The sequence below is a fragment of the Typopeltis vanoorti genome, chromosome 2 (assembly GCF_054136105.1).
Source record: "Typopeltis vanoorti isolate ZY-2024b chromosome 2, IOZ_Tvanoo_1.0, whole genome shotgun sequence".
Lineage (NCBI taxonomy): Eukaryota > Metazoa > Arthropoda > Arachnida > Uropygi > Thelyphonidae > Typopeltis > Typopeltis vanoorti.
The window spans coordinates 20,449,607-20,470,827 of record NC_143550.1 but is presented as its reverse complement, the minus strand read 5'-3'; the positions used below and the strand labels follow the sequence as shown (position 1 = coordinate 20,470,827).

Sequence of the window (21,221 nt, the reverse complement as noted above, 5' to 3'; positions counted from 1 at the left end):
AAAAACGCATAAGAAATCTGATAAACAAAATCACTTGTGTTAAAGGCTGACTCAAAATGTCGTCTTTCAAATTTCACAGAGCACTAATACTAGCAGATTTAATCGTTTACTATTACTTTCCTCAGTTAAAACCAGTAGTAGGTGGTAAAGGGTTTATATTGTATACCATGAAGAGCATGGGTGAACTAAGGGAAGATCATGTTTTAGTAGCTTGCTCACATTCTATAATATTAGCAATGAGTTAACACAAGGAGATTGGATACACCATGCTACTTTTGGATTTTGCTCAAGGCTTTTGATAGAATAAAGCATAGAAGACTGCTGCATAAATTGGAGGATATGGGATTGGTTTAAAACTATTGGCATGGATAAGAGGATGGCTGGCTGACATATCAAAAATTCATATGTGTGATGTGAATCTGCACGATTCAAGGTAACAGTGGTGTGCATTGAGGATAGGTCCACGGTTCACTGTTATTCAATCTTTAATGACAGTGGGAAGGTTTTGATATGCAACATACACTATTTGCTAATGATGCAGTACTTGCAGAATGATTTGAATATGCTGGAATTAGCTGTCAGTTCAATGTCAATAAATGTAATATCTAATCACACCAAAGTGCATGACATCACAAGTTCATATTATACTGACGAATTATGCTAGAAGAGACCGATAAGGTTAGGGATTCTTGGTAGATAGGAAGTTGAAGTTCAAGGGCCATATAGCAAAGATTATAAATACAACTCTGAGAATAATTGCAATGCTGAAACAAATCTTGACATGTAAATTTTCTCCTCTTTAGGCCTTGATAAGACCTTATTTGGACATTTATGCATAGGTCTGGTGTCCTTGATTACATAGTGATTCTCATACTATAAAGAGAGGGAGCAAGCAAAGAGGGTTAAAAATGATATCAGGATTGTGAGATACTGATTATGAAGACAGATTGAGAACTTGTAGACTGCAAACACTAGTAAACAAAAGAGGCGGGTAATATTGTAAAAATAATCATAATTTAAAATTCTGAATATTTTTACGTATTGTTTATGTTAGTATGTTTATTAGTTTTAGTTTCATAACATGCATTATCGGCACTTGCGATGTGCCCGTTATGAAAATTGTTTTGTCAAAAATGATATGTAAAGTAGTTAAAAATTTATGTACTTACCGGATTTGAATAGCTGTGTTATTTTAAACAAATTTATTGTAATTTAAAATAAGTGTTTGTGTTTTTTGAAGACATTCTCTTGTTGCTAATGGAGACAACGTGTGCCATTATACCCAGTTTCTCGCTTGCCACTTTTATGGAGTGCGCATGTTCGTCGAGAAGTTTGATGTACGATTGACAGCTGACAAGGTCAGTATCAAAGCAATGGGAGAAAAAACAAGAACAGCATTCGGAAGAAATTAGAACATAAGCCGGCAGATATTTAGATTCAGAGGAACTTGATTTTTTTTTGTGACAGTCAGAGGAAAATTAATAGTATATTCCTAAAAAGGAATCGTGGAACTATTAAGTTTCAAAGTGGAATAAGTATTGATAAATAAAAGGGAAATATTGCTACAGGCGTTTTAAAAGGAATATTGGAGGAAACGCTAATTGGAAGAGTTAAGACTGTCAATAAGCATTTAGTGAATACATACATCTTCAAGGCCCACTCTTCCTAATTGGGTTGTGGGGGCAAAAGCTGCAAGAGGAACTTCCAATGGTCACGATCCTCTGCCACCAAGCTCAGATGTTCTGGTGGGATTCCCAAACGTGTCCACCCAAGGTTTTGGATATAGTCTATCCAGCGAGTCCTTAGCCTTCCACGTGGCCTCCCACACTCTGGCTTGGCAAAGAGGGCCTGCTGAGGGAGCATCTCTTGTGGCATTCTGACCAGGTGCCCATACCAACGTAACTGTGATCTCTCAACACGGAGAAGCAGCGGTTGAGTATTGAGGGTTTCCCGAATTGCAGAGCTTCTGGCTCTGTCGAGTTTTGTCAGCCCCGCAACCCCTCGAAGGAACCTCATTTCAGCGCTTGGATTCATGTCCGCATTCTTTCGGTCATTACCCAACTCTCATGACCATAGGTGAGGATGGGGACATACTGTATTGAAGACAGCCAGCTTTGCCTTCTGGCTTAACTCCTGCTTCAATACTACCGAACGGCCAAGCTCCCGCAATATTGAGCTTGCTAAGCCAATTCGAGTATCTAGCTCTACGTCCCATTTTTCATCACTCGTGAATATGGACCCAAGGTATTTAAACTTCTCCACCTGTCTCATTGGGACTCCACTTACATTTAGAGTGCACTGGGATGGTTGTCTTGAGACCACAAATGTTTCAGTTTTGGCCACACTGATCTTCATTCTGGCGTCTGCACAAACAGCTACAAACCTATCCAGGGTCCGCTGGAGGTCATCTGTGGAAGAGCTAAGCAGAACTAGGTCATCTGCAAAAAGCAGACGTCCAATGCTACATTTTCCAATTCTGACACACTCACTGCCTCGGCTGTGCCTATCGATCCAGTCCATAAATATTATGAAAAGGAGGGGTGAAAGAACACACCCTTGGCGGAGGCCAACGGAGACTGTGAAAGGTTCAGACTTTGTGCTGTTTACCCTGACACAAAACTCTGGGCATTCATACAGGGACTTGATGGCAGCTAATAGTTGACCATCCACTCCATACTCCTGTACTACTTGCCAAAGCTTGTCCCGAGGAACCCGGTCATATGCCTTCTCCAAGTCCACAAAACATGTGTAGACATTCTTGGCATATTCCCAAGTGAATAAAAGAAGAATTTGCTATTTACATTCTAAAGGAATGGTCGAGAAAACTTTGATTAGGAAGTTTCATCCGTATTAAGGACGGCGGATCTGACTATTATTTCTACTGAAGAAAAGAGACAGAATTAAGTTCGGAAGAATTAATGTGCGCTACATAAGTGATGAGAAAGGATCCTGTCAAAATGAAGAATAAAGTCATATATCTTCGGAAAAAGGCCTTCACAGAGAGAGAGAAAAACTGACTATGAACATTTTGTCATTGTGCAAACAAAGTGTTTAGTCTAGTCTTAAGTGTAAGTTTATTTTTTAAAGGCCTTGGATCCAATTAATTTGTAGTTAGTTATGTAATATTTGTTTGAAGTGAATATATATATTGTTTTTGTTATATTAAATGTGTTTATTTTGGTCTTGAGTCAGTGATTTATTTGGATTCTGAAAGAAATAGTAAAAAAGGGGTCATTGCACCAATTGGAGTGAACCCTTGTGCATACAATAATATATAGGTACACTCAGAAATAAATTAAAAATAATTGTTGAAAAGAGATCATCTCTATGGTAGGATTAATATTATGATAATATCTATGAATATCCTCTATATAAAAATCCACAAATTATTAACAGTATGACTGAAAATTAGAAACTTCTTCAGAATTTCAATAGACAGAATTCTTCATTTTATTTAGAGTGAGGAAAGGATGCAAGGGTATCCTTGCAAGTTGAGAATGAACGCTGTCAAAAGGGGGATTGTTAATATTAGGGATTTTTATATAGAGGATATTATCATAATATTAATCCTACTGGATGCACCATTGTTTAAATATAGGATTTTTAATTATTTAATATTATCCTGTCTATAGAGATGATCTCTGTTCAACAATTATTTTTTTTATTCCGAGTGTACCTATATATTTATTTATTGCACAAGGGTGGGTTCACTCCGATTGGTGCAATGATCTTAACTCTTTCTTTCAGAATCCAAATAATCACTGACTCAAGACCAAAATACAAAATAAATACATTTAATAAAACAAAAACAATATATATATATATATACACTTCAAACAATATGACATAACTACAAATTTAATTGGATCCAAGGCCTTTTAAAAATAAACTTGCACTTAAGACTAGACTAAACACTTTGTTTGCACAATGACAAAATGTTCATAGCCAGTTTCTTTCTTTGTTAAGGTCCTTTTCCAAAGAGACTTTATTCTTCACTTTCACAGGATCCTTTCTCAATACTTATGTAGCAGACATTGATTCTTTCGGACTCAATTCTGTCTCCTCTTTTTAGTAGAAATAATAGTTAGATCCAGCATCCTTAATACAGATGAAACTTCCTAATCAGAGTTTTCTCAGACATTCCTTTAGAACATAAATAGCAACTTCTTTTATTCACTAATGTTTATTGACAGTGTTTATTGACAACTTTTCCACTTTAAAAAATTTACAGTTCTAAGATTCCCTTTTAGGAATCTACTATAAATCTTCCAATTAGCGTTTCCTCCAATATTCCTTTTAAAATGCCTATAACAATATTTTCCTTTTATTTATCAATACTTATTCCACATTAAAACTTCATAGTTCCACGATTCCCTTTTCGGAATATACTATTAATTTTCTTCCGACTGTCACATAAAAAAATTCAATTTCCTCCGAATCTAAATGTCTGCCAGCCTGTGTTCTAATTTCCTTCCGAACGTTATCTTGTTGATTTCTCTTGTTGCTTCGATACCAAACGCTGTTCTTGTCAGCTGTCAATCACACAGCAAACTTCTCGGGGAGCATGCACACTCTGCGAAACTGGTAAGCAAGAAGTTAGGTATAATGGCTGACACGGTGTCTCCGTTAGCGACAAGAGAATGTCTTCATAAAAACACAAAACTTTGGAAACTCGTATAGCAGAGTATATAAGTTCTTTTCGCTATACACTTTGGTATTATGGTCTAGCTACTCACTGATGAAGCCTCAAAAAAGGCTGAAACCGGTCTGGGTGGTGACCTCCCTCCATAATGTAATAACAGCATACATTTCCTAGGAAATGTGTTTTTACATTATGGAAAATACCTAAGAATAGCGATCTGAACTTTCCCCACCTTTGCAACGAGTTGACCGGTATTGTACTACGTACTAGGGTCACTTGCATTAGCTCACGCTAGTGTTCGCAGATACTTTATAGTTTACTATATTCGGCATGAAACTCTCCGATTCCAATCTTTGAGTTTCTTATTCATTTTTGAAACAATGTGGATTTTATATCCCCTTAATTTAAAACAAAACTTAATATTTTAAATTACAATAAATTTGTTTAAAGTAACACAACTATTCAAATCCGGTAAGTACATAAATTTTTAACTGCTTTACATATCATTTTTGACAAAACAATTTCAATAACGGGAACATTGCAAGTGCCGACAACGCGTGTTATGAAACTAAAACTAATAAACATTCTAACATAAACGATACGTAAAAATATTCAGAATTTTAAATTATGATTATTTTTACAGTATCCTTGCAAGTTGAGAATGAATGCTGTCAAAAAGGGAATAAGGGCTAGATTTTTCTCTCAGAGGAATGGACTGCCATTGGATGTTGTATGTGAAAGCAGAATGAATGAATTCAAGAAAAGGTATGACAGCTGGGTGTGAATAGTATGGCCTCCTTCGATGAGTTCATGACTGCCTGGAGGTTTCTCTTAATAATAATGCAATAAATCTTTAGTAATTCCAATAAGAATTTACTATTAACCTCTTTATTTTAAGATTAAATCAACCTTCTGTATGCTTTACTATAAACTAAAGCCAAAATAATATATTAAACAAAGCATTACGACAACCAAATTTTGCTTATATTATGACATCTGAACATATCGATAAAAGTTATTTTAGATTATTGAAATCCTACTACATTTGAGTGTGATCACTACCAAATGTAACTACGACATGCTAAAAAATAAGTGGTAGCTTCCAAGTACTGATTAACATTTATATTTCCAATTTTATATTCATATTTATAAATCTGAATATCTGAAAAGGTCGGAATATGTACATATTCCGACCTTTACATCCATTTTCAAGAATTCTTTTTTTTTTTTTTTTTTTTAAATACTTACCTTAAAAGTAGGAATACCATCACCCTGATCTGGATTTTGAGGTTGCTGCATTCTAAAAATAAATAAAAATGTAATTTTTTTCTCTCTCTTAAATTTCTAATTCTGTAAGCCACATACTATTAAGTTCATATTTTAATTTAATAGAGAGCTTTATTTAAAAAAAAAAAAAAAAAAAAAAAAAAAAAAAAAAAAAAAAAAGAAAGAAAGAAAGCATGGAATTCCTTAAGTTAGTAAGATAACTGTAATAAAAGGGACAAACAGCAAGTCTTTTGTAATCAAGTCAGTTTTATTAAGTATTTATAACTAAGGTTATACATTAATGAGATTAACTGTTATTCTTTAAAATAAGAGCAAATGCTCAACCAAGTAAAGGTAATTCTCACTGTTTCAAAAAACAACTCAATGTAAGAAACATCTGAAAAAATCTTGGTCAAAATTCAATGACAAATTTGTCTTATAGTTCACCCACAGATTAGAGGCCCTTCGACACTTCTGCGCATGTCCCAAAAAGGAGAATCCATTCCAATAATAGGGTAATCAATCCGTCTTCTGAGATGAAGTTGTTTATTATTACAGGTCGGAAAATGTAGCTTTTCCTTTATGAAAATTGTAGTTTTTAAAGTAACTATTTTGCTTGTATAATAGTTGGAAAAATGTACGTAGAGTATTAAAAAATTTTCTATAAAATAAAAATAATTATACAGAAAAACAGAAATTTTTTTCAAATGAACTTAGATATTCTAAATTTATAGTTGAGAGAACTGAGACACTTTAATGTCCTAAACCGTTTAATTATTTATGACTTGTTGTGACTCTTTTAACAAACCAATGCAAAAAAAGGTTGGAAAAAATACCATTATCAAATCCTTTTAATCTTCATAGCCATCTGAATCACCATCGCTTTCACTTAAGCTGATCACCAAAGATTCGCATAATTCTTCGATAATTCCGCCTCTGTCCCAATACATATTTACCAATGAGGTGACACGAGAGCAATATTTTCCCCAGTTTTGAACTGTAATGCTTTCAATCGCCTGTTCTGAAAGCTTAAAAAGTTGACATGTCAATATCCCCAGTTACGTTGTGATGGCGAACAAAACTTTTCACTTCTGCCCAAACATACTCAATAGCATTAAAACAAAATCCAATTTCATGAAGCATTTTCCATAAAGTTTCTCTTTTCCAAGGAAAATTAATTTTTTCTTTAAGCACAGGAATCAATTTCAGAACAGTTGGCACTCTTTTCTCGCCCATGTAAAATTCGCAAATAGTTCTTATAACGTCTACATCAAAATCATTCAAAGCTACAGTTTCTATGGTTTTCTTTCTCTGGCGCTTTTTTTTTTTTTTTTTTTTTTTTTTTAAGGAGATTTAAATTTTGGCTTACCTTCGCCTTTTGATTCCCTATCAATTCTTTTAACAGTCGACCGATCCCGATACGCCCGCAATTGCACTTGCAAGTTTTATGACTTAAGAAAGGGGAACAAGGAGAGTGCCTTTTAACGATTCTTTTTCGCAGAATGTCAGCACATTATTCAATATTCTTTTGCAAGAGTTTTGCCACTGAAACGTTTAACAACAGAACTTGTTGACTGTACTGGATCCATCATACAAATTAATAATAAAAATATAATACAAAAAAGCGACAACAGAAATCAAGCTGCTACTAGTACAGCGACAGACAAGAAAGCACATGATTTCACATGTTATTATTATTATTATTATTATTATTATTATTATTCCTGATACCTCCATGTTGGCGACCAATTCGTATATCCTCCATTTCTTTCTCCCCTTCAGAATGAATAGACTATTCTTGGCAAAACGCCAAGCAGAGATCTACAAACTGTGGGCGTACTATACAACAAATTATCCATTAAACTGTTCCTGCAGTCTCTACAATAAGAGTAAACTATAGTGCTGTGAAAAGACTTGGAAGTATTTAATGCTATTTGAATACTTATGTCTTGGGAAAATCTTTTGGCAGCATGGTTGGCAAAGTAGCTAACAACTCTGCTATAAATCCTTTTTTTTTTAAAGGATTTGTCTGATAAGTCTGCTATAAATCCAGCAAACTATAGCATGGATGTTTGTGCAAGTCTTGAGGTGGCAAATAGTACAATGCAAGACTGAACTGCCATGTAAGTAAACTTACTATAGTGAACTAGACAGGACTGCTAATACAGGTATAATAATTTAGTTACCAATTTCCTGAGTAGTTTGCATGCAAAGTGATAATGATACTAATCAAATATTTGTGCTACTTAAAACACATTTGTGGAAGTCCTTTCATAACATTTGGATCTCCCTCCTTTCAGTGAAGGAGTCCTAAAATAAATGTCTAAAGCAGTCTTGTTTCTGAACTACTCAAAGAGGGGAGATGAGGAAATCCATGCATGATTCCAAATATGGAAAGTAATGGGCAGAACAGTAGTTTGGGGCCAGAAATCTTTCCAAAGATAGAAATATGATATTGGTTTTATCTTGTGTCAAAATGTTCTCATGATTCAAACTAGACTCCAACTGATTAGACAGTAATGTATCAGTGTGTGTAAAACTTATGGATAAACTTCTGTGATTTATCACATTTAAATGTCTAAACCAAATTGCTGTTTTTTTTTTTAAAAGGAAGTTTTAACATCTTGACAGTCTGCTAGGTTTTCACAGTAAACAGAACTTAATGTACAACATTCTCTGAAGTCTGCAACTGTTGGCAGAACCTGAAATCTTAACCCGGTGCTGGTGAGGTGGGAAAATGTAACAAAAGTGGTAAGGAGGGGTCCCACAGACCCATCCAAATAATGTAGTGTACTATAGAAATCCATATCTTTTTAATCAATATTAGATTTACATATCAGACTCATGGTTACTGACTAATTCTAAATCAATTTCACTATCATCATCTCCGCTAAATGGCTCCTCATCTGTCAAAGTGTCATCTAGAGTTTACGTAACCTCTGTTCTTCCTGCTCATAACTCTTCTGGTAAAAAAAAAAAATATATTATTCTCAAAATGCCCTCTAAATATTTACGAAAACTTATTTGCTTATAGTTGGTATGTAAAAATATAGAAGACACAGCAGTAACAATAATATTTTAGTAGAATATACATGAAAACAACTTACGTTTCGGAAGTAAATATAGTCATAATTTTGGTAAGGTGGGGTCTGGTGGACACCAGCACACTAAACTTGCTTGCGCACAACAGCATGTTGTCTATGGCATCGAGTAACGGGTTACGGAAGGGGAAGCTATAATGAGGCATGACTCGCTGCCATGCATTGTTAAAAAGTTATAGTCAATTTAAAATCTTTGGGGTCTGTGACCTTACTAATGTCGGGTTAAAGAAGTCACACTTTACACAATATTAACAATTTATAACTTTGATGAAATAAACAGCAAGCGATGTAGCAGATTCTACACTATCTATAAGTAGAGAAGCTCTGCATTGACTGTAGCAGCAGAATCATCTGCTAAGTTCAGAAAAGTTTTATCACACCTCAGAGTGGAAGAAAAAGCTTTCATCATACAAATGAAACTAATGCTTCATTTGCAATACTACACAAAAACAGCTATTGACAGGTGGAAATTACTCATAAGGCCAAAATATAAAACAATAAATTTCTGCAAAACTTTTCCACAGCATATGTCCAAATATAAACCAATATGAAACATCACTAGTATTGGGCTAAAAAGAGTGGATATTGAAAGATTTTTCACTTTATTACAAAGTAAATTATATTCGACAAGAAATTATTTGTTCAATCCTTTACAGAAGTGCAAGCAAACAAAGCTCACGTATAAAGTATCTTAAACAGGCTACTTATATACTGGTAAAGGTTGTAGACCTCAACATTAATTGCTTCAGTATTCCATAATGCAAAAATATTACAGAGGGCTACTACCCAGACTTGTCTCAACATTTACTGAAGTCTCTCGTCAGTGAGAGCCAGACTAGAAAGATACGAAGGTTAAATCAATGCAGAAATCAATGGTCACTTATATACCAAAAATTACAGTCAAGCTGACCAGTGACCACTGATTTAACCTTCGTATCTTTCTGTCTGGGTAGCAGTTCTCTAATATTTTTGCATTATGGAATACTGAAGCAAATAATGTGAGGTCATTTCACATTACTCAAGACCTAGCCTTGACTAATGTGAAATGAACTGGGATCACCCCCCCCCAGATGAGGAAACCACCTCTGCAACACTACCGTTTTTTTTTTTCTTGCAGTGACTCGACTCAAAAATCCTAATATGTTTGTGCATTATAATACATCTCATGATGCAATCGGTTGTTGTGCAGAATAATCAGAGCTACATTCAGGGCTTAAGCAGAGGGTCCTGTTCAAGAAATATGCTAGTCTCCAATACAAGTCACTATTAATGTGAATGAGGAATACAGAAGGTGTATGGGATTAATCTCAGAGATTACCTTTATATCGGTACTTGGAACGTACCGGGTCTGCAAATGGGTACTTTTGATATTATCTAGAGATGGAAATGTATAAAATTGACATCCTGAGAATTAGACCAGATGAAATGAAGAAGGTCATTTCAAAAGACAGGATTATAAACTAGATGAATTTATTCAGGAGGCAACTCAAAACATCACAGAGTAGCTGTGGTACTGAGAAGAGTTCAGGCAAGAGCTCTTCTTGGTTATAATCTTGTCAATGACAGGATACTTTATATTAGACTTAAGGCTCATCATCCTACCAATGTATCAATATCATCGTAGTTCTAAGAAAACCTACAGACTGTGTTGGACTGCCTGCCAAGAAGGGATGAACTTTTCATCATAGGGGACTTTAATGTAAGTTGGAAAGAGTATGAGAGAGAGGCCTAAGTGTGGAATATTTGGCTTGGGTAAACGTAACGTGTGGTGAAAGGCCATTACAACTTGCCAGTACTAATCGATAAGTCATTGCCAATACCTGCTTACAGAAACATCAGACAGACCTATACTTGGACAAATAACACTGATAGATCAAGGCACCAAATTGATTGCATTCTGGCTCTCCAACAATGGAAGACAAGCATCTTTGATGTGCATACCTGTCCAGGAGCAGATTGTGGTGATGACCATCAGCTAGTAAGAGCCAGAGTAAGAAATCCTGTGGGAAAGGGTCTAGGTTATAATTGAGGATACAGTCAAGAAGTATCTAGATCCAATTAGGAGATTAAGAGACCCATGGATATCAGATTGAAATGAGGCATCTGGAGAAACAAAGAAATACAAGGACTGAACAATATAAAAGATTACATAGAGAAGTGAGAAAAGCCATCCGACAAGGTAAGGAAAAATTTTATATTAGAAAGTGTGAAGAGATTAGAATTCCAGATGAAGAAGCACAATTAAAAATGTATTTAAATTATAAATTTCATTTAGTTTGTAATCTAAAGTACAAGTTTAAGCCTAAACTGAATGTCACCAAGATGGGAATGGAGCAGTACTAACAGGAGAACTGGAAATTAAAAACAGATGAAAAGAATACTGTGAGACACTGTACACAAGAGAGAATAAGGAAAAAATTTGGAAGCACCATCTTAACCATGAAAATTTAGGATTTGGAACCTCCACCACTTAGTTATGAGGGTGAAGGAGCAATCAAACATCTTAACAACAATAAGATCATAGGTGTAAATGGAATCTCAGCAAAGTTAGTTTAAGGCCACAAGGGATGGAGGTATAAGAGTTTCATAGATTGGTTAGAAGGATATGGGAGACAGGATTATGGCCTAGAGATTAGAAGCCAGTCTTCATACCACTGCAGGAGATAAGAAGGATTGCAAGAACTATTAGTTTAATCTCTCTTGCAAGCAATATTTTATTAAATATCATTCTAAATAGGAGTGAGTCCAAACTTCAGGCAGAGATGCCTGAGGAACAAGCAAGTTTTAAGAAAGAAAAGGGGTATACGAGAGATCAGATCCTTTGCCTTAGACAGATCATTGAAAAGTATCAAGAAATTAGATTCCTTGGTTGTATCCAAAGCTTTTGACTATGTTCAGAACATGAAATTGTGGAAAATAATGAAATTAATAGGTTTTCCTCAACACATTATCATCAGGTTGACAGCTGATTTTTAAAGTGAGCAAGAAGGCCGCAATAAGAACAGGCGTTGAATTAACAGATTGGCTTCACGTCAGCAAGGGAGTTAGGCAAGGATACCTACTTTCTCCTCACATGTTCAGTATTTATGCTGAGGACATCATGCATGAAGTGTTGGATGAGCTTAACACAGGAATTAGGATGGGTTGCAGATTGATAAGTAATCTGAGGTCCACTGATGAAACAGTACTCCTTTGTAATGACAAGGAAGTGGGACAAATGCTTAAGTTAATAACATTAGTAAGAATAGAGGATTTCAACTCAATCCTAGCAAAACAAAGATTATGGTTCTCAAAGAAGAGAAACATGCATACCTTAATGCAGAAAGAATTGAGGATGTCAGCAAGTTCAAATACCTAGGATCCATGGTTAAAACAACAGTCAGGATTTGTCTAAAATGTGGAAAGAGATTGTCACAGGAGCAAAGTGGGGATTCTGGAAACAGCTGTTTTTACAACAGTGACTTATGGATGCGAGACCAGGAACCTAAAGAAATCTGATAGGAAAAGGATAGTTACTTTTTGAGATGTGGTGTTACAAAAGGCTGCTGAGGATATGATATACTGAAAGGAAGTCAAATGAATAGGTGCGAAAAAAGTTTGGCACTTTAAGGCTCCTTAAAAGATATTGACAGAAGAAAGCTGAAATACTTTGGACACATTGAAAAGATAGAAGAGGGAACTTTGTAAAAATATGGTGACTAATTAAATCTGCACCATTGTTAAAATCTACACCATTTATTTATTCAATTCAAAACTTATCTTCAAAACTTACTTTAACATACAGTCGTAACTCTGATCTCTTAACTGTTGCTTGATTTAATCTCTTAACCTTCAATCCTCTCACTCAAGTTAATTCCCCCTTTGTCTCAAAGCCACAAATATTATTGTTCACGTGTGCAAAATCTTCAGATCTAAGAGATTGCCTCTGGCTGGAGCCAATCTCTTTGTCTGAACAACTGCCGTTGTTCTAAATTGAATTTTGGAAATTTATTTGATTTCTAGCTGCGCCACCAAAATTCGTGGATAGGAGATGAATATCCTTCCAAAAAAAAAATCACTCAGTAAAACACGGAACCTTTCTCTCTTACTTAATACTAAATCTAACAATGTAAAACTTCTATACTACAGTCGTGGTTATACAACTCTAGGACACACAGATTCAAATTTCATGAGCAGTGCATTGTTAAGCAAGAATCAGGCAAATTATTTTAACAAGAAAACAATTTATTCATAATCAAAGAAAGTACAAAAGGGTTAATACTAAATTTAATACTAAAGGGTTAATACAAGTTAATTCTCCAGCTCTATACTTCAATAGCAACTCATGAATAAAAAATACAATTAAACCTCTTAGGTGAGCAATCCGTGTAAAACAAGGTGTCTATGATATTTCTTTAGTTAACTCTTAATCACACACAGAGCAATTCTTCCATTCTAAACAAAAGCAGGCTTAGCTAATACCAACAATATTAAGCACATATTATTTCACCTTAAAGTATGCTAAGTTTTCTCTCATACAACAGAACAAGATAATTCAAACAGTAACTTAATGCCTATAGTCCTCAATTATTATTACAAAGAAAACTTCACACAAATCACCGTCACAATTCTGTCTCTAGTAAAAACAATTAAAGACCTTACTTTGGAATAGTAGTCTAATCCGTTCTCAGATTCTTGAATTCTCTTTCCTCTGATACTTTCCGATCTTGGCTGCGTACACAGGTACCTTTACTGGAATTTGTGAGTTTCTTCTTATTACTATGATCGTCAAGAACTTGGTGGCATGAAAATCTGGTAATAACTACTTTCTTCTAAAAACCACTCAAATTAGTTGTCTCGCAACTCTGGCACCTGTTGGCTGGAACGCAGGACTCCGACCTTGAATTGGGGCAGCCTTCCCGTAGCTGGATCCAAAACAGAACGAAGACTAACTTATTCTGCCACACACACACATCGAATCTGCATCTCCTTCTGTGTAGCCTTCTGCCTGAAGATGATTAGCAAAACTCCATTGCCATAATCCTCATAACTTACATCGCAACTCTGCAACCTGCCTCACCGTAACCCTCTTGTGACTGCGTCAGCAATTTCGTCACCCCTAACCTCTTGTGTCGTCACAGCAACCCCCCCTTTTATTTGGCTCACTTGACCTTGGGTTCTGCTATGCCCTTGGGTATTTCGTGGGTCTGCACCCTACACTTACACTATTTAACAATTCACAAAAATTTATTTCTATATTACTAAACATAACAAATTTTGCTGATTAATCACAAGTATGTTGAATAGAATTTAGTTTCCAGTAAAATCAGTATAAGGTATTTTTATATAAAAATTCTTTGATACACGATTTTACAACTTCTCAAAACAGTAATAGAATGTAAAGTTCCTGGAAAAAGAGGAAGGGATAGACCTTCAATGAGATGGATTGATGGTGTGTCTGAACTCCGAGTCAATGTCTCCAGAAAGGCATTATGACAAGACAACCAGGCAAGGATTGGTGCAGAACATTACCAATTAAAGGAGTGACCGTATGCATCTGTTGATGCCAAATGAGCTGATGGATGGTGCAACCTCACTGACAGAAAATGATACAGTAACAGGAATAGAATATAAAGGATAGAATTTGCAGGGAGGACAGAAGAGAATAGGACAGAAGGTGGGATAATTGCTGATGATAGGTGAAGAACTACAACCAACAAAATTAGAAGTTCAAAGAGGATTTTAGATCTAGAGGAATGGTTCATTTGAGGCTGTCTGGTGCAAGATACAGGCTAACAGAACAAAATATACTGTTAATTGCTACTGCAGACCACAGGATCCATGGGAAAATGTAGATGCTGTGGATCAGCAGATTAGCACAATGAATGCAGGCTCCAATTATAGGAAATTTTAACTGCTGGTGAGGAACAGATTGGAGGGATGAAAGCGAGATACAACAAGATTGAAGTGAAATTTATACAGTTGCTAAGTGATAATTACCTGGCATGTTGTAGAGAGCGCTGGATCTGGTAACATCAGATTTATCTCTAACCCTAACTATGCTTCCAATCAGTTAGAGAGTGAACGCGCAGTCTTATTCTTGGAAGTCGCTAAAATGTGTGGATTTCTATCAAGAAACAGTTCAAGTTCAACTATAAAGCTGGTATTTATAAGACTTAGGAGCCATATTAGTGCAGTGCCATGCCTTGAGAAGCTATAAGGAAGGAATGTCAGTAATGCATGGAAATGGTCAGAAATTGCTTATCAGATGAAGTATCAGCCTGCATACCTTACATGAAGAGGATAAACCAAGTGATGATTAAGTGGATGAGTAGTGATAATAAAGAAAGAGATGGAGGAAAAAATTGTGGGAGGGTGTAAATTAGCATATTCATGAGCAGTACAAGGTGCAAGCAAGAAGGGCGACTAGTATGGCATGCCAAATCAGATGAGAAAATTAACTAAGCAAGCCAAAGTAAATCCAAAAATATTTTTCGTTATGCAGCAAGCAAGCAAGATGAAAAACAACTATGGTAGCATTACTTTAATCAATGCTGATGGTAAGAAGGTGACAGAGGCAAAAGAGATGAGTTGTTGAGTGATCATTTTGCAAAAGATGTATCATCCAGGTGGAAATTTTGCAGTTACTGTTGTGACAGACATATCAGAATTGAGACAGATGAATAAAAGGTGTTCAAGCATATTGAAAAAGATGAATGTGAACACAGCAGTGGGACTGGATGACATATCAGCCCATGTAATACGTGAATGTGCAACAGAATTGGACTGTGCAACAGAATTCTGACAAAGTTGTTCAACCTAAGTCTCAGCTCTGGCAAGGTTCCAAAGGAGTGGAAAGAGGATAAGATAGTGCCATTGCATAAAGGTGGCTTGAAGACAGCAGTAGTAAACTAAAGACCAATTAATATATTGGGAGTGGTTGTTAAACCACTCTCAATATACTAATGGAAAAGTTGGTGAAAGGTAAAATACAAAATGGGCAGATCACCATCCTAATACATATCAAGGATTTAGGCCTAGCGTGGCCTGTTCCGGCCTTAGAAGTCATCGTTCAATCTTTTAAGAGGACGTCCTGGTTTTCTCTTTCCTAATGGCTTGTACTTTAAGGTTTGTTTTGGAAATCTTTCTATTTTCATTCTTTGAACGTGTTCCACCCATTTATATTTTTTAATTTTTTCTATTATTGATTCTTGGCTTAATTTTTTCATAATTTCTTCGTTTCTTTTGCGATTACATAGAGTATACCTTGCAGTTTTTCTCATAAACTTCATTTCTGCTGTGATTAATCTTTGTTTGCCTTTTTGTTTTATTGTCCAGATTTCATTTCCATACAATAAGACTGGTGGGCTAATGTATTGTATACTTTTAGTCTGATTTGTTTTTAAACTAGGTTTGGTTTAAATATAGAGTTAATCACACCTGTTATTTTTAAATATTTTGCAATTTTTAGATTTATATCTTTTTCATTTTGATATGTGATCATACATCCTAGGTAGTTAAATGAATTCATCTGTTCTGTAACACTCTATAGTAGGATCTGTTCTGTAACACTCTATAGTAGGCAGCATGGCTTTGTAAAGGGTAGGTACTGTCTTAGAAACTTATTCACATTTTATAATAAATTGACAGTAGAAATGGATAAAAGGTAATGGCTACACCATGATACTGCTTGACTTTACAAGGCAACCGACATAATACCACATGGAAATCTATTACAAAAGGTGGAGCAAATGGGAATGGATACGAGGCTAGTAGCATGGATAAGGGAAGGGCATCGGTTTCCTACCAGTGGTAGGTGTACCCCGGGGATACGTCTGGGTCAGGGGTACATGAAAAAACAAGTAAACAAAATGCACTGAATACACTGAACAAAAGTGTCAGTATTTAAAAACAGCTATTTTAAAAACAAGGGGAACAATTTATAGAAATGGATTTAAAAGGGGTACGCAGAGCACAATACAGGAATGGGTAGATTGAAATGGGATACTGTATGGTGGAGGGGGAGATAGCATGGTTTTGTGAAGGGTAGGTCATGCCTGAGTAACTTGCTAACATTTTATAATAGTTCATGTTAGAGGTTTAATGGAATATTAACAGCACTGAGAAAGGATTAAAACTAATTTTAATACTTCCAATATTTTGTCTCTCACAGAGACATCTTCGGGGATTACAAAAATTTTTTGTAACAATACACACGTAAATACAATACAAAGTGAAACTAAAGTCCTATCTAGGTGGTGTGCCCTCTATGGGCATTTGCAGGTGGCTTGGGATGTAAAGAGGGATTGCTAATAATTAAAGTTTCCCAAATTTTGGGAAGTTTAACCGTATTTGTTTAAATTAGGTTGATTCCTGAGTGCAGATGCAAAGAATAGTCTTTCTTTTTTGAATTTACTATGGTGGAGCATGGTAGTTTTTTTCCAGAAGATCCTGTGGGATGTATCCAAAACATGGTCTGCAAGGCCAGACTGACCATAATCGTGTTTGCAGATGTAAGAACTGTGTTCTTCTAACTGGATGGATGCTGACAAGCCTGTTTGTCCGAAGTAGGCATCTGTATAAATGTATGAATCTGCACTCAGGAATCAACCTAATTTAAACAAATACAGTTGCATTAACCCTCCTACCGGCCAAGGTGGATGAAATAGCAAGACTACCCTAGACTTTTTCATGGATCAAAACTTCATCGGCATTCTATCTTTTATCAAGTATTTACCCTCCTCCGCTGTTAATCCTTAACGGCAATTTGAGAGTCATTAGCGGATTAACTGTGGTCGAGCGACTTTTGTGTCGCTTGTCTTTACATGTACTCTGTTGCTTCGAATTTTCTTCACTGTACTTGGATATTTGATTTTTTTTTTTTTGCTGACCAATTTATTTATTGTGTCTCTTTCCAAAAATAGAAGTTTCACATCTGCCAAAATAAATAAATCAATCCTGAAATGACCATAGATCAGCTTTTGCAATGAATATACTTTAGTAATAGCTAATTTCCTCCACTTTACTGACAATATAGATTCTTTTTCGCGAATTTTCAAATGTCTGTTTACATTTAAAATATTTTGTCAAATATTTATATTTTTAAATAACATTTAGTGAAATAAATATGACATTTTGCTTTCTTTCTTTGCAAAAGAACTTTATATGGATTGTCACATTTCAATTTCAGGAATGATTTTTTTTTTTTTTATGAACAACAAATGATTATAAACTGCATTACTCTTTCTGATAGTGTCTTTTTTAGTATCAAAAATTTATACCTAATGGTATTTTATCAGAGACTCTTCGCCTTCTTCTTTTGCTGAAAATTGCAACAGAGTTTTTTTTTTTTTTTTTTTTTTTTTTGTAGGATGCACATCACTATAATATCCAGTGCTTAACCACTGTAGATATGTTGAAAATATATGCTCATTTTTAGGATTTTTTTTACTGCAACCCCCCCTCCTGTCCTGTAACTGAGTTGCATAACTACTTTAAATTTCTACAGCTTTGAAAGCTTTCAGACAGTATTCAAAATCTCTTATTTCAGGTTACCGTTTTGACAAAAGAAATAAAGCAATAATATTGTTGTATATCGAAGCTTCTAATTCTGTACTCTTTCTTTGAATCTGAAATCAGCAGTCTGCTGAAATTATTCCAAGATTTAGAAATACTATGCTGTATTTTCAACATGTAAAACTGTATATCACACAAAGAAATTTCAATTGTGTTATTTCTGTTTCTTTTTTTTTTAAAAAGAATCTAAATATTACTACTTCTATTTCTGCTGATTGCTATTTCTGAAATACATCTTAGAAATGCTGGACAATAATCCTCATACCTAGAGGAAAAGCTAAAAGTCATAGATTACTCTTTTGAGAAACACAAGACAGAAAGTTTCCAAGAAGTCACACTAAATTGCCTCAAGTTAGTGTGAGGCAATTTAGTGTGACTTCTTGTTTCGTTTTCTGTTGTTCAGATATCCTAACACAGTAAAACTGACATTTCTTTTACAGGCTGATGAAGTATTTATGCCAAAAATGATTTCGTTATTTATAGTGATCAGTTTCACTTTTATTATTGAAAAATTCTAAATTATTTGATAATTATCTTGAAAAAAATTACTGCTATTGCTGCTGCTGCTCTTGCTTGCCATCTCACAAATGAATTGTATATTGGGTATACTTTCTAATATTCCTTTCTGCCCAATAACAAGTTGTAGACTAATCGAGATTACTAACTCTCCCCACTGGGAACCAGATCAAAAGAACAAGCCCAGAAGGCAGCACACTAAAGTACCTCGTGCAATAATTGAATATTTTACAGGCAGAAATTCCTTGTTCTGTTTTTCCATCTTTCTAATTGATTAGCAGACATTCGAAGCATATTCTGATATTGCATTTGTTGGATGACAGTGTTTTTAAATATTAATTTCCCCTATTAGCCAACGTCACAACTTCCAGATTTATAATAATAGGGAAATAATATGTATATTTTCTTATTTATAATAATCAAAACTTAGTTTCTGTGTACAAAAAAATAAACGTTATGTGGAACAATTATTATGGAAAAATCATGAATGAAATAAAAACTGTATACCATGTTTCATAACAGATTTCGGGTGTCTGATAATGTTGCAACGGGAGGGGGTGATGCTATCAAAGTCGAAATAAAGTTAATTTCTATTGTGAAAATATGAAATTTCACATTTGATGCACGCACATATACATATTTTGTATTAGAGAATATACGCAAAAGTATCACTTATATTAAAATTGGCAAAAAATATATAAACTAGCAGAAAATATATACATATCAATTTAAATATGTAACTGTTTATTTCATTTTATAAAGACCGATTATACAGGGAAACCAAGAAAGTGAAAGTACAAAGAACAGTAGATTACTATATAATATAAAGAAAAAATTTAGTGATATGATTAAAGAATTTCATGTTATTCTCTATAAAGCAAAGTTGCTCCAATGTGTCCTAAAGGAAATCTGTTAAGCATTATTCGATTTCGATGGTTTTGTACAAAAATAAGAATATTATAATCTGGAACGTCGGCAGCCGGTTTTCTTTTCTTTTTTTAAAAGAATATTTCAAATAATTATCGTGAATTAATTTCTTCGAGAACAAAGCAAAATGTTTTGTCTAGAAAGCGATTAGAAAAAAATTAGCACAAAAAATTAAAAATGAAATTGGTTCTCCAAGGAAAGGCAATATTTAAGTGAAGAAATTATGCAAGACCTTTATTTTGTCCAGAAATCAAAATTGTATTGTACAATAAAAAGAGAAAACAAAAATATAAATAATTTCTCTATTTTTAGTCTATCCTATATAACTAAAATCCAGTTACCCAGCATAGAACAAGGATGTATGTTTCTTGTTATAGGAAACTGAGAGGTAGCTACGAACATGAGATAATCCGATTACCCATTCTCTTCAGTATGAGGGTTTATCACACCTTCTAATGGACAGGACAGTCAAATTGCACTTCTTATCCTGGTTCTTTAAACAGGTGGGCTGAATCATTTCCAGATTTAGATGGACATCTATAGACGTCCTGGCCATTTAGGAGGTTAAGCTTCCCAAAATTTGGGAAACTTTAATTATCAGAGATCCCTCTTTACATCCCAGGCCACCAGCAAATTCCCATAGAGGGCACACCACCTAGACAGGACTTCAGTTTCTCTTTGTATTGTATTTGTGTGTAGTTACAAAAAGTTTTTGTAATTCCTGAAGATGTCTCTGTGATGGAGACAAAATATTGGAAGTATTAAAATTAGTTTTAATCCTTTCTCAGTGTTATTAATATTCCATTAAACCTCTAACATGAATTCTTCACAGCACTTAAGTCTCAACACAAGCATTTTATAATAGTGATAGCTGCCACTGTATTTTATGATATACTGATAGCTGAGTTGCGTAAAAGTAATGGATTTACATTACTTTTACGCAATTCTAGCTGAATTCTAATAAGTAAACTGCAGAACATGGGGGTTGGCAAGATGGATAGGAGGGTGGTTGATGGAAAGATATCAGAGAGTAGTTTATTCAGGAGTCTAGTCCAAAAGAATGCCTGTAACAAGTGGCATGCCACAAGTTCCTATGCTAGGACTGCTGTTTAATTTACACATTAATGATATAGGAAAAGATCTGAGTGGAACTGTTCAGTTATATGCCGATGATGCAAAGTTGGTATAGCAATAGTTAATGCAGTCAATACAGA

General features: G+C 34.8%; 1 protein-coding gene across 2 annotated transcripts in view; it reads right to left on the bottom strand.

Annotated features, from left to right (window-relative positions):
- The window catches only part of LOC150108864 (GTP-binding nuclear protein Ran), an 87,295-nt gene that overhangs the window by 56,063 nt on the left and 10,011 nt on the right, over positions 1–21,221 (bottom strand). For both annotated transcript variants that reach the window (XM_090403859.1, XM_090403850.1), the window contains exon 2: positions 5,891–5,942. In XM_090403859.1, coding sequence (XP_090259985.1) covers positions 5,891–5,941 — 51 coding nt within the window. In that variant the 5' untranslated portion in view covers position 5,942. The remainder of the gene's footprint in view (positions 1–5,890; positions 5,943–21,221) is intronic.